Source organism: Styela clava, chromosome 2 (assembly GCF_964204865.1).
Source record: "Styela clava chromosome 2, kaStyClav1.hap1.2, whole genome shotgun sequence".
NCBI lineage: Eukaryota > Metazoa > Chordata > Ascidiacea > Stolidobranchia > Styelidae > Styela > Styela clava.
Window position 1 is genome coordinate 18,613,846 of NC_135251.1, and position 13,908 is coordinate 18,627,753.

The 13,908-nt window shown below is 34.7% G+C and overlaps 1 protein-coding gene across 4 annotated transcripts; it reads left to right on the forward strand.

Annotated features, from left to right (window-relative positions):
* Positions 1 to 1,031: 1,031 nt before the first annotated feature.
* LOC120335413 (spermatogenesis-associated protein 7 homolog) lies at positions 1,032 to 13,875 on the forward strand. 4 transcript variants are annotated; one of them, XM_078109677.1, is made up of 10 exons: positions 1,033 to 1,551; positions 2,157 to 2,322; positions 3,244 to 3,333; positions 4,027 to 4,169; positions 4,699 to 5,156; positions 7,132 to 7,236; positions 7,935 to 8,021; positions 10,199 to 10,324; positions 11,339 to 11,514; positions 12,069 to 13,875. In XM_078109677.1, exons 2-10 carry the CDS (start codon positions 2,250 to 2,252, stop codon positions 12,668 to 12,670), a joined length of 1,860 nt encoding a protein of 619 aa, XP_077965803.1. In that variant the 5' UTR covers positions 1,033 to 1,551; positions 2,157 to 2,249; the 3' UTR covers positions 12,671 to 13,875. The 4 variants fall into 4 exon arrangements, with proteins under 4 accessions (XP_077965805.1, XP_077965803.1, XP_077965806.1 ...); XM_078109679.1 differs by lacking the exon at positions 7,935 to 8,021 and having other exon boundaries at positions 1,032 to 1,551; XM_078109678.1 differs by lacking the exons at positions 1,033 to 1,551; positions 2,157 to 2,322; positions 3,244 to 3,333; positions 4,027 to 4,169; positions 4,699 to 5,156 and adding an exon at positions 5,694 to 6,512.
* Positions 13,876 to 13,908: the final 33 nt, after the last annotated feature.

Sequence of the window (13,908 nt, forward strand, 5' to 3'; positions counted from 1 at the left end):
TTGATCATTACGAAGCACTTGTGGTTTTAATTTTTGCTGAACATGAATACTTTTTTTAGGCTACACTCCAGCCTTTATAGTTTTATGCTATTTCCCCTTATCTAAACATTTTTATTATATTTTCTTGCAATAATATGTAGGATAGGATTTACATATTTATCCCGGGGGAGAGGAAATCTGCTTAATCATATGGCGAACCACGGCCAGACCGATTACCAGTCCAGGTCGGGTATGGGATTAGTTAGCCAGTTATTTGTTTTCGGAAGCATCGACTTGATGGTGGAGGAAGCCGAAACCGACCAGCGGTTACGCGAACCACCTTACGGTAGCGAGGAGTCCAGCAATCCTTTCGCACATGATCATCCCCGCGTGGGATTCGAACCTGCGATCCCACGAAAAGTAATCAGAGATGCGGTGGCGAGCAGACTCCTAACGCTTAGCACGATGCGCCACTCCGCCGAGCATGTTTTCCAATATTACGGTACATATTATATGTAGTAGTATATATTCAGGATTTCTTATATATACTTTTCATTGGCGCGGGGGTGTGGCTCAACGGGCTAAGCGTTAGGAATACGCTCGCCACCGCACCTCCAATGACTCTGCGTGGGTTCGCAGGTTCGAATCCCATGCAGGGATGGTTATGTGCGAGAGGATTGCTGGACTCCTCGCCGTCGTTGGGTGGTTCACGTAACCGCTGGTCGGTTACGGCTTCCTCCACCACCAAGTCAATGCTTCCGAAAACAAACAATATAACTAATCCCATACCCGACTTGGAATGGTAACCGGACGAGAGGCCGTGGTTCGCCATATGGATAAGCCGTCTTATCGGCTTTCCTCTCCCCCGGGATAAATATGTAAATCCTATCCTATCCTATTTATATAAGTTGAACTTTAATATATATGCTTCTTTCAAAATTTACTGTGAAATTGTGGACTCCAACTACCTCCAACGTGTTTTGATTGACGAATTCCAGTAAACAAATAACGCGTAGTAGCCTAGTTATTTTGTTTGGTTATCTCGAGGTACGGTAAGTGGCCTACGTTAGCACAGATCTGCTGTTTTGAGTAAGCTTTGATCACCATAAATTGTTTAACGTTATAGAATATTAGAGTATTTTATGAACCGTGAACGTCACGTGTAAAGTTTAAAGAAAAACTGACGATATTTGGAATTGCGGATTTGTAAATTGCTTAACTTCGGCGTTTAGCAATGTTTTCTGAATTTAGCACGTTGAATGAACTTTAATATCTGCCAGTCCACTGCTTACTGACTTTAGCTCCAGTTATCGTATTTTAAAACTCTGTTATGTTTTATTATTATTCCAATTTCACAATCTGGATTTCAATTCCAACACTGGTTTAATATATTTTCCTTTCATACAGATGTATGGAAAATTCAATCTGTAATCAACCATGCAATAAAACTTTCTTTTTTATCTAATTTATGTCAATGTATAACTTATGAATGTACAGATGTCTGAATGTAGAAGCAGAAGATACAATACTTATTACCTAACAAATCGTGAACTGGAATGATCAAAGATCGAAGTATATTTGTACACGTTTTGTAGCAATATTTTCTATAATAAATTACTAATATCATACTTTATTTCATAAATGGTAATTTTTCTGTGGCAATCCAGCTATACCTTACATCTGGGACATGTTGAACTTGTCATTATTAACTGACTATTGTACATACATTGTGCATTGCAGTAGTGCTTTCCTTAATTGTCTATTTACTTTATTGTGCTTATTGTCTCATTATAACATAACAGTCTTATACTGCTGTTATATTTGTGAAGGGTGCATGTCGAACAATTTTGTATTAGGCCAGTAACGCCTTGTACATACAGACATATATCCCATTTCTGTTATATTGTATATATATATAGACTATTATGCAGATACTATTACATTTCGAGACAAATATGCATGCATGCACGCTTGCATTTCTTAAGATTTAGAAAATAATTTGAGTAACAGCCATACTTCACACGTTTATCATTTCATGACATCTCAGGATCCAAATCGAATTATTTTGAATATTGGAAATACAATTAATTTGAGAAATTGAAATTTCGAAATATTCAGACAATATTGGGTTATTCTCAAGTCCATATTCCTAATTATGTACTTCATATTATTAACAGTTACAGGTTAAAGAACAGAAATAACAACAATTCAATGTGGAGCAACATAGGCTATACAGTCAAATATTTTGAAACAGTCAATATTACTCGGAGATGGTGACCGTCATGAATAACCAAGGCATGATGATGGGGCCTATGAAAGGTCATCTGGCACCCAATAGTAGCCGTAAGCATCTATTTTCATCTCGTTTCCAATCTGAAAAGATTATAGGCTATCATGTATGTCAGGGCTACTCAACTGGCAGACCGCGGTCCTAATCCGGACCTTTCGACCCTTTAATTTAGACCACGTCTGTTCGTTTATTTTGTCAGCATAAGCATCGTTTTATAGTTTTAGAAGATTTTGGTACAAAATAAATACACAGCCTAACAGTTTTTCCTACTGGTACCGATGTGCGATATTTGTGGCCATATTTGCGAGCCATTGCTCTTGTATTTAATATAATATTGCTTTTGAAGTTTCGTCTATTTAATGAAATAAAATTTCTGTAATGACCGGACCCCAGTAATTTTGAAGTTCTATAAACGGACGGACTACTTGTGAAAATAGTTGAGTAGCCCTGATGTATGTCATACTTTGGTATATTACCATATGAGCACTGATGGTAGTAGAAGACATATTACAATAAAATTTTATTATCTAGATCAGTGGTTATCAAACTTTTTAAATATATTCCCTCCTTTTTCTATATACACTCATCATTCCTCCTCACTTGCATAACAACTCTTATTTCCGTGTTCAATTATTGATGGATAATTAGCTAGTCATACATGCAACTCGCACTCTTGGCGATTGTACATTTTGAAAAGTTCATGAATGTGTACAAAAATAACTAAATAAGTGAAGGAACAAAGCTAATACAAAATTAAATTTTCTCCCTCAAACCATTCAAATCCCATTTGGAGAGGAATTCATTCCCGGTTGGGAAGAGCTGCTTCTAATTATTTTCAAACAAACTTTAAATTATCATTATTCAACTTTATTTTGACTATTATTTGAACAAAACTTATTAATAATCCATTAATAATTTTGTCACTCTATTTGAAAGCTTCATGGATGGAATAACATATAATTCATGTTTTGCAGCATTCAAACCAACGATCAACAAGTTATCATCTCAGTATATGATCCAAGACCATATGTCAAGTCATTACATAAAATTGGGAACTGCAAAATGTAAGTTTTTTCATTTGCTTATTACCTTACTACAGAGTGCTCCGAAAAAACACAACCCACGTCATTTGGATCATATTCTAGGGCAAATGTAAAATCTGTGCCCTGGATTGAGTGTCCTGGATAGCTGAAACTTTTGGGTACAATCATGCACAAACAGAAGTTCAAGTGTTGAAAAATATTCTTTATTTTCATAGAATTAATTAGGAAATTTATGGGGTTTTGTTGCGCAACCCTGTAGTTCTGAACTGATTGTTGCAAAATATATTCCTCTACCAGTTACCTAATAATGGAATAAAATTATTTACCAATACAATTTATGCGAAAGTATTTAAACGATTTTCTATCAATGGATGCCAATGTGGTAAGTGATCTATACATCACTGCAGAAACTTGTATCTAGGACAGTTGTGATTTACAATCAAAATAATTAAAGTGGCAAGTTAATGATCGAACCAATCAAGAAATCAAGTAAATGCGTGAAGGCTAAAAGTAATATTTTGTTGATATCTTGTTTTAGTTTGGTGGTGACCAGATAAGGGTATTATTGGATAGACATATGTCAGATAATGGTATTATCAACAAAGCATGTTTGGATATTTTACTTGTTCACGCTATTCGCTCTAAACAAGGCTTTTACTCATGCATCTGATGATGAAGAACAAGAATTCAAAAATTTCTCGCATTATGTTCTAGCTGCTATTGACAACAAACCACCTAAATCTATGACTACAAGTGTGAAGAAACGAGATCAGATGAGAAGAGAAGCAATGGCAAAACAAATGAAACTCTTCGATTTTGAAAAAGAAATGAAACACAGCAGTTCATTGTCTAATCAGGTTTTATATTTGAGTTGTACTATTTAATTTTCTAATACAAAGGATATTTGTGCAAGTTAGATACAGACATCCTTAGTCTCTTATATCAACAAGTCATATACAATGTAAATATGAAATTGTGTAGGATTTTGAATTGTGTAGATTACAATTCGTTTAAATCATTATATGACTCACTTATAAAAATTATTATAAATTTATAAATTTCGCTTCTAGATATGTCTTTTGCGCTAAACAAGGCGCTGCACAAGTAGCCACTGCTAGACAAGGAGCTACTATAGTTTGAAAGGACCATAATCTTTTATATTCGGCATTGCATACCCAATATTTTACCTCCTTGGTGAGTTGGGGGACATGAGATTTAAAACCTACATTTTAACATATGGTGTCATCATAGTTAGGTCTAACGCTTTACCCACCAGGCCATCATGCTGTGGTGATAATCAGGTGATAACCGTGGAATTTGTTTGAAAAAATATGTTTTGAGGCAACATCTATATTTTATATCAGCTCATTTTTATGCTGCTTTCAGATGCGAGACTCCGATGCCTACGGATCACCTCGTTTACTTTCAGTAACTGTGACTAAGACGGGATACGATGAAATGCGACCACGTTCATCATCGTCATTTCATTCTCAACATCGATCGAAATCTGGTTACAGTCCTCGTTCATCAACAACTTCTAATCCAAATTCTCCTCGAAATAAGTCACAAAAATCGGACATTTTAAATCAAACATATAGCGGAGATTACTTGGACAGACACGAAGAACGTTTCAAAAACACAGACACTCCTTTTACACCACGTTTGAAAAAACGATCGGGGAAATCATATCTGTCAAATTCAAAGCATTATGCTCCACCTCTTGTCATAAAGAAAGAGAATAAAAGAAAAATTGCAACTAAGTCGCATGAATCTAAAGAAGATAATGTCTCCCCAGTAGCATCTTATTCAGATTTGAGATCAGCTCAGGATAAGACACCCAACAGGTCAGTATAAGAGTTCTATATCTATCATGTCTTTGAGAAATTCTTTTATCAGATAAAAATTTGCGAATTTTTTAATTTTTTATATATATTCATAATTTTATGTCTTTTGCTCTGAATAAGCCTCTGCAAAAAGTGACCACTTCTAGTTTTGAAGAGCGGCTATTGCTTGGAAATACCGGAACATTTTCAGTTTGGCATTGCCTCCTCATTTATCACACCCTGAGTGAAGTGGGTGGGTGCCGGATTTTATCCCAAGATTTTAAATAACCCTTGATGTCATCATCATTGTTGCCATTTGAATGGTGTTTTGGGCTGCCATATAGACAGCAGGTTTGTACAACATCTGCTCAATGCATGACTATTGAATTAATATGGTAAAACATAAGCACAAAAGTATTATTTCTTCCACAGCTAGTGTGTGTCAATCCATCTCTAATGCATGATAATAACAAGTGAGTACTTGTTATTAACAGATCAATAATGCACCTGTTTGACCTTCTTATCATTGTTGAATGTTATTGTTATTGATTCAGGTGTAGGTAGTATTTTAATTATTGTGATGTCACAATATGGTACAGTTAGTGCAGAAATGATCTAGAATTAAATATTAATCAGTTGTGAAAGCTTTTGCTTGAGTTGGAATGTGAGTTCAGATGTTGAGGAAAATATGAGCAAAGAACAAAAACCTAGGTGTATTGTCAAGGCAGGTCAATGTTTGCTTCCAAAGCAAGAAAATCAGGAGCTCCTCGCCCGAAACCATTTGCGTTATTTGCGCAAAATTTTTACAAGAAAATCGCAGCTTGTTATGTATTTGGGTCTGGTGGATATGCATATTTTAGATAAAAGTGTCCCACCTGGTTTGCGGATTGATGTAAAACCACCTGGCTACAAGAACGTCATAAATGAGAGAGATATGGATAAATGGTTTACTACTCTTCAGCAGTGCTCTGCAAGCCTACTCACTCTTCTGCGAAAAATGTACATCAAAGATATCGAAAAATGTGAGTCGATCATCAAATACTCGGTAACACAGCTCACGACAATAATCACCTCTCTTCGTGGAGTAGAAAGAAAAGTTGTGAGAAACGATGTTCTTGGACTTTTGGATAAGATTAGTCAAGAATGCAACAAAGATTTAGTTTCAAAATTTGATGTCGCAGAGGAACGTATTATATTCGATAAAGCAATGAAAGAGGACAGAAATAAAATATTAGAAACTTTTTTGAATCATGACAGAAAAGTTAGTTTTGCTGATAGAAATAATAACTTAGAAGAACTGGAAGAAAGTAGAACAAAAAGTGGGCAACTGCAGTCAACCTGCTGTGATATGGATGTTGAAAATAATGCTCATGAAGGGTAATGAATATTGCTAAACTATTGAGAAACTTTTGTATTGATTAGTATCAAAATATAACTGAAGGATGTATTAGTTTTCAGTTGTGGAATTCATGAATATATTATAGTTGAATTGCCAATTTTTGTTTCAGAAAAGTAGGCCTACTGTGAATGATTTTGGAGCAGACTTAAATTTGAAGGCGCTCTTATGCATAACACAACACATGTCTCTATTAGTGTGTTGTATTTACCGGTAACTATATCTATCAGCATCATAAATTGAAAATCAAATGTTTAAATCCTATGCTTATTAACCAATCGATGGTATATTTTGTATAGTTTTAGCACTATTACCACGGCACACTCAGAATTTTTCCACAGTTATTGACACATTTTTTCATTCAAGCCAGAGACATTTGAGCATGTGGAAACACTAGGGTTTACACAAGCATTGCACTTAATTGGCAGTACACATCTTAAATGTAGATACCTTTACAATCAAACCTGCTGTCCTTATGGCAGCCCAATGACAGCCCCTCATAAAAAGAGTAACACAGCCCCAAGTGTTGATTCTTCTGAATGTAGTAGAATATATTTTTGATTAAGGCGCTGTATAAAGTATAACCTATTATATTTTCAGGGAACACGAAAGAAGATGGATTGAAGAACAGACTGATCTTATGCAAAGACTTACTCTTGATGAATCAAAACGTACTTATGATAATATATATCCCAGTCAAGCCAGGTATACATTATATTTAGTTTTACATTCTTGTGCCTAAATATCATAGGAATATGCAAATTCTATTTGTCAAATAGAAAGCAGAGAGTCCAGGTCAATTACGAAACATTACATATTAGATCGAGTTAGGAGCAATTGAATTCAATTCGACATTGATGTAATCAAAAATATCAAGACAAAAATGGATTAAAAGAATTTAGCCTATTTTATGAAGTTTTAATTTTGAATATAAAATATCATATATATTCTATGAATTGGGAGATTGTTGTATTGTGTACAGCTATCACAAAGCCTACTTTTCTTACGATCGTCAGATTTAAATTTGCTCGGAACAACCAACATATTTTTTAATCAAAATATTCTAAATTATTTCTAAAATTAAAAATTTAATATACCGAATAAAACATTTTGTATGTATTCAAATATTCGATTCCTTCTTGACGTCCCTGTTTTACTTTTTTGGCAACCAAAACAAACTTGAGGACTGCATGTTTTTGTCAATCTTTCTCAAATCTAATTTAATAAAATTGATTTTATCAAATTTAAATTCAGTTGAATTTAAAGTCTATTTAACATCTCTTATATTTTATGCCAACAAAAAAAATTGACCTCTCTTAATTTTCAAATTGTTGTAATGTATGTATCACAGTAATGTAGATTGTACGCACTGTAGTGTAGATTTGTTCTGTGTTATTGTTTAGTACAACGAATGACTATGGTTTTCGGCAAACTGGAACGGGAAGCACGAATTTTCTTGGAACATCCAGTTTAGGAAGAAGTTTTATAAGGTTATTTGCAATTTATTATGCAATGATGATTTGTGCAACTGAATCTCGCAGTGTAGTTATTCTTTATTCATTCTGGTTATATTATATTGAATTACCTTAATTTCCATGAGGAGCAAAAGCACAATCATTATTATTACTTTTATAAAATTTGACCACACAAGTTACCGTATTTAAATAATTACTTTATTTAATTATCGCTTTGAGTCTAGTCCAGCGTTTCCCAACCTTTTTTGGTCGCGGACTATTTTTTCACTGGCGAAAACCTTTGCGGACTCGACGTGAGTTTTTTGCAACCGTACTCTGTGTGAAGAAGTAGTAAAACCAAACAACAGAATTTTTCCGAATTTCAAAATCGGAAATGCTACGCAATTACGCCTTTGTTAAAAGGGCCGACTTCTTAGTGTATAAATGGCCTTTTCTGTCGCACAATATTCAATCCTTGACAACGACAAGAATTTAAAATGTTTTCCTATTTTAGTTTAATTGTGTTCATGGTCACTCGCGATTGCGTTGATTTATGACAAGATGAAAGCATTACTTCTTTTAAATGCAACGGCAATCTGCGAACATAATAATGTGAGAATATACTGCCCGATTATATTTAGTTTTGATTTAAATTATTTGCGATCTTGCGAATTTGTTATCGCTGTTAGAAAAATCCTACTATCTGCTATAAATTTCTAGAAAGTACAACTTGATTTAGTACTTATTAAAAATATAATTAGTATATTAGTGAATAAAAATAAAAAATATTCATAGCCTTGCTTTAATATTAATTTAATTGTGATCATTTTACTCTGCGATTCGTATTTTTGTGAATTGGACAAATATGAGCTGTTCGTACAACAGTGTCGCTCGCAGGCCAAAATCAAAGGTTGCAAGTCATTGGTGTAATCGTAAAAACAGCTGTTTTGTCACTATAATTAAGAGAATCGTCGCGGGCCTGATTATTTTGCTCCGCTGGCCGTAGGTTGCGGACCCTGCAGTAAAGCAAAGAATTCTGAGGGAAATGCCCTGATACGAATACTACGGTAGCACCCGAAATTTTGCAATTTGCAACATGTCTAAAAAAGCGTTTTTAAAAAACTTATGGTGTTTTCAGTTTTATTTCCAGTATTTTGTATTGCCGCTTTTCTATTTAGAAAATTTAGGTTGCCACCATTGACACCTACCAGAAAAATTATTCCTCGTACAACAACGACTAAATCCAATCGTTTGATTAAACGACGCGCAAGTGACATGTCGCGTCACTTGTTATCAAATTTTCGAAAAATAAATTGCTATTCTAATAATTGAATATTCGAATATATGCCAAGCCTTACTCATTCAGTATCCAGAAATTATTGACTCGATTAATGTTATATGGATAAACTTTTCATAAGCTTTTCATGTTTTATGTAAATTCTAAGGTAAATTGTGGCTGATGGTTAAGTTTCGCAAAAACAATTACGGCTCGCAGTGAATTTATGGCTCGTTGCGGACTCATTCAAACGCACCGCGGACTCAGGTTGGGAAACACTGGTCTAGTCGTTTGAATACTTCGGCCGAATATGAGTTGTTTATGTATTATGTACACAGGGTTCCAGTTGTTGCATGATTTTTGTTTAGTTTGCATGTCGGTAATAAGTTTTACTTTCATACATACTTCTTTTTTACATATTTATTTGAATGTACAAAGCAATTTTTGCTAAAATGCATGTTTGGAATAAATCATAATAATATTGTGATTTAGATAATCTTTCGAGTCAAGGCTGTGGAGTTTTGAGTTTGGCATGTTTTCACTGGAGTCCTATTTTCGAACTCCATGGATTTGGAAGTCAAAATTCTGAATTTCTCGAAATTGATCTCAAAACTTTGTGAACTTTCAGTAGTGATAAAAAAATGAAATTCCCACAGAATCTCAAAAAGCATCAATAATAATGAGTTTCCCAACAGGAAAGGATTGCATAAGCTGCAGATTTTGCTATTAAAATTTGATTTTGTCGGAGCTAGAGTCAATTTCTTTTATCGCTGAGTAGGAGTCAAAATTCGAGTCAATGGTGAATTTCCCTCAACTGCACAGCCTCTTGCTTCTAAGATAGTACATTTTCAATTTCCTGAATAGCATGAAACATTTATTTTAGTGGACTTTTTTTACCCTCAATGCATTCTAACTTGTATTACTCACACCTACCTAGATCTGATACGTTTGCAAAGAATGAAACAAAGAATCGAATTCAAGCTGAAGAAGAAGAAATGAAATATTTGGAATTTATCAACGGAGTGACGAATGATATACTGACAAGAGGAATTTATTCAGACAGGTATGATACAGAAATATTTGAAAACAGTGGTTCTTGAATTGATGCTCAAGATGAATACTGCATGCTGCGTGTGTAAGATCTGCTAGGACCAAGCTTGCAAAATAACACTTGTAGCTTGTATAATATTTGTAACATTTCTCATTGTCAACAAAGAACAATCTCATTTTATTTATCGTTCAACATTTGTAACCTAAGGCTGTGGTCTGGTTTTCATCAAAAATGTCACAGTTGCTTATTTGTGTTAGTGTTCAGAAAAATTTTGAATCTTCACTCTTTCGATGGCATAGTTGTTTTCTATGCATACGGGTCCGCCAGCGCAAAAGTCCTGGAGAATCTCGATCACTTAGCAGATCTAGCTTAGCTGGGTTTTTTATGTTTGATTCATAATAGCAATCGCCTCATGCTGACCTTTCACTCTATTTTCCATTCAGCCACAGAGTTATTGTTTATTAGTTCCGTCAATTTAATTTTTTTAAATGACACTTAACTAGTGTTTTTTTCTCTGTAAAAGCAGCCGCGAATAGTGATATGCTAATAGCTACTATTTCGGGGGGGGGGGGGGGGGGAAACGGAAGCTTTCTAATTCAGCATTGCCTAACTAGTTTGTTAAACCCTGATTGAGGTGGTAGGCATGAGATTCAAACTCTAAATGCATAACCTGCTATGCCAATACAGTCAACTGCTTGAAAATCCAGTGTTACGAAAATGCTGATAAATTTTATTAGCGTTGGTGGTATCACCGTTCGAAAATTTTAGAAATATAAATCAATCAAGCATCAATTGCTTCAAGTTTCATATTTATTCTTTACATTTGGTGAATGCAAAAACTTGATCATAAAATATTAGCATTCACAAATAAATTTACCGTCTAAGGGTATCACTGTTCGAAAATTTTGGAAATATAAATCAATCAAGCATCAATTGCTTCAAGTTTCATATTTATTCTTTACCTTTGGTGAATACAAAAACTTGACCATAAAATATTAGCACTCATAAACAAATTTACTTTCAAAGGGTATTGACGCAAGTCATGCAGAGGCACCTTGACCAAAATCGTAGCAGATTAAATGAATCAAGAATGAGACATATGTTGATGAAATTACAAGAAGATTTAGGAGTTTCCGCTGATATATCATCTCGTGGATTTCGCAGCACATCAGCATACTCTTCGGGTTATGAAGGGTCATCTTGTAAGTTGCACAATATAGTGATCTTAAAGTTATTTTGATTAATACTTGTGTTTATATTTCGAGAATTGTAGTTCATGTAATTGGTATTAGTTTATATGTGTCAATATTTATCTAAACTAATCGGTCCATTCAAGCCACTCATATCTAGTGAGAAACTCATGGCTTTCTTGTATTGATCAGTGTCATGCTTAAATACATACAGCATGTAGAATTGGGTCAATGGGAACTTCGATTTTGCTATATTTCTAGATTACTTATTCACTCTAAACATGGCTACTAGGTAAGGAGCTACTGTCGTTTGAAAGGAAGGGTATCTTTCGCGCTTGTCATCGCCTACCCAATTTATTGCACCCTGGGCTCAAATTGGAAGGGTCAAATTGCAATGGTCCTTAGATTGAGAATCCTAGATAGAATTTCAGGTTTCCAATGTGATCCCATCCTCAGGGCATGGGATTTGAACCCGAGATTTGATAATCTGAAATGCAATCATAGTTAAGTGTGACACTGCAGTAACCACCACCCCCGCCTCATACTGATAATATTTTTATGTTTAGACAATCGTTCCCCTAGTCCCGAATCCAAAGCAAACCAAGGAAGTTTGAGAAGTGCTTCTTGGAAAAGTGATGCGTCATCTCGTTCTGGTAGGCTGAGTTTCTCTGAGACAAAACAATCTTCAAAGCCACCTGTCAGTGCATCGTCAGGATCACCATCTATCCGCAGTAGCGTTAAACGACAGAAAGGAATTTTGAAAACACCAGGAACGTCATCTGGATCTGATTTGGAAGCAAAATCGACGGCTTTTTCATCTGGTGACGAGGATGATAAAAGAGTGAAGAAGAAGGTCAGTGTCGAGCGTCTTCCGAGTACAAGTCTCGAAGAAAATCCAGACAAACCAAGTGATAATCATGATAAATCAATACACAGTGATATTGGGACAAGTGAAGCATCCCGTCCAGTACCTGCAAAGCGAAGCTCTATTGTTAGTACCAGCGGTTCACATATTGCAGAATCCGTATATTCCGTAGATGCCGAAAAAAATAAGAAAATAGTTACAGAAGACAATGCTGTCACGAATGAAAATGGATCTGTAGAAAACATTACAGCAGTGACTCGACAAGAGGACGGTCTGGCAGACAGTGATCTAGACGATTTCTAATAATTACCTCTATATTATAATCATGCACCAAGGTTACAGTGGACTTAGTCACTGTATGCTTGCTTTCCTATATGTATATACAACATAGAGTTGTCCTTTTGTGTTTTTTTATTTGTTTTAGTAAACTTTTGTAGTTTTGTCTTGAAGTCCCCAAATTTCTGCAATGTCTAATTATTTCTAAAATTATTAGTTCCCTGTATCAGAGGAGAGGCACTTTCGCAATTGCAAATTTTTCGATAACTTTCAAATGTTTAACCTAGATATTCCAGTCCCAGACTGCTTGTTTAGTGACAATAACGAGTCAAGTTTTAATGACACTGACATATTAATTCAGTTTCTTGATTTTTGAAGTGCATATGCACTTAAATCTTGCTCATAATCACCACATTGACAGCATATCTAATACAGTCTGCTTGGTACTCCTGAAGTATGCGCACTAAGATGTAGCATAACCTAAATCCTAACCTGCAGGTTGTGCGTCATCTTGGTGCGCATACTCCAGGAGGTCTGTCTGCTTTTTAAAATTTTATGGCCTACCGGTACTATTGCATAGTTATTAATCTGTGCTATCTAGATTCGAATAATATTAATCGTAGACACCTAAATAGAATCACATATTGCAGCTTAAACAAATTTTCACATTGTGCTGAGTTTAACTGCATATGAATTCATAACCGAATCATTCAGCACGTTTTCCCATTAGTCATCAACGGTAATATCTATTTCGACCAATATTAGATTTTAACAAGCGCATCACATTCTTTATAGAGGGCTGCAAGGGAGTGATTCAAAAAATAAGTGAATGATAGTTATTTCTCATCTATCACTGATATGTACATATTAAATTCAAATTTCCACGCAAGTAGGTAAATTTTGTATATTGGAAACACTAAGAGGTGAATTTAGAGATCATGATTTGGGTGTATGTAATAGTATAAAAATATATATTTAGATCTTTCAATGTCAGAGATCAGTTTTATCATTTTCCCCAATATATTGAAAGTTATTTTTATAATTTGAATTTGTACTTTTTACACTCGACTGTGAGAACAAGTTATCAAAATATATTTTTATAATAGACTCATTTAGAACTAGATTTCATATATAAAACTTTATAATTAATTTGCATGTTATTGTTTTAGTTCATTGTGCAGTCTTGTTGCTGTTTTTCGTAATGAATTAATGAAAGCGAGTAAAAACTTCAATGAGTGATGATGTTTTACTATAACAGATTTTCA

What these genes read in the sequence shown, in the direction of transcription:
- LOC120335413 (XM_078109677.1), top strand. Translation starts at nt 2,250, where the DNA reads ATGGTGACCGTCATGAATAACCAAGGCATGATGATGGGGCCTATGAAA. An exon ending in AAAATTGGGAACTGCAAAAT is followed by an intron (nt 3,334 to 4,026) that starts GTAAGTTTTTTC and finishes ATTATGTTCTAG; the next exon opens with CTGCTATTGACAACAAACCA. An exon ending in TTAGGAAGAAGTTTTATAAG is followed by an intron (nt 8,022 to 10,198) that starts GTTATTTGCAAT and finishes ACACCTACCTAG; the next exon opens with ATCTGATACGTTTGCAAAGA.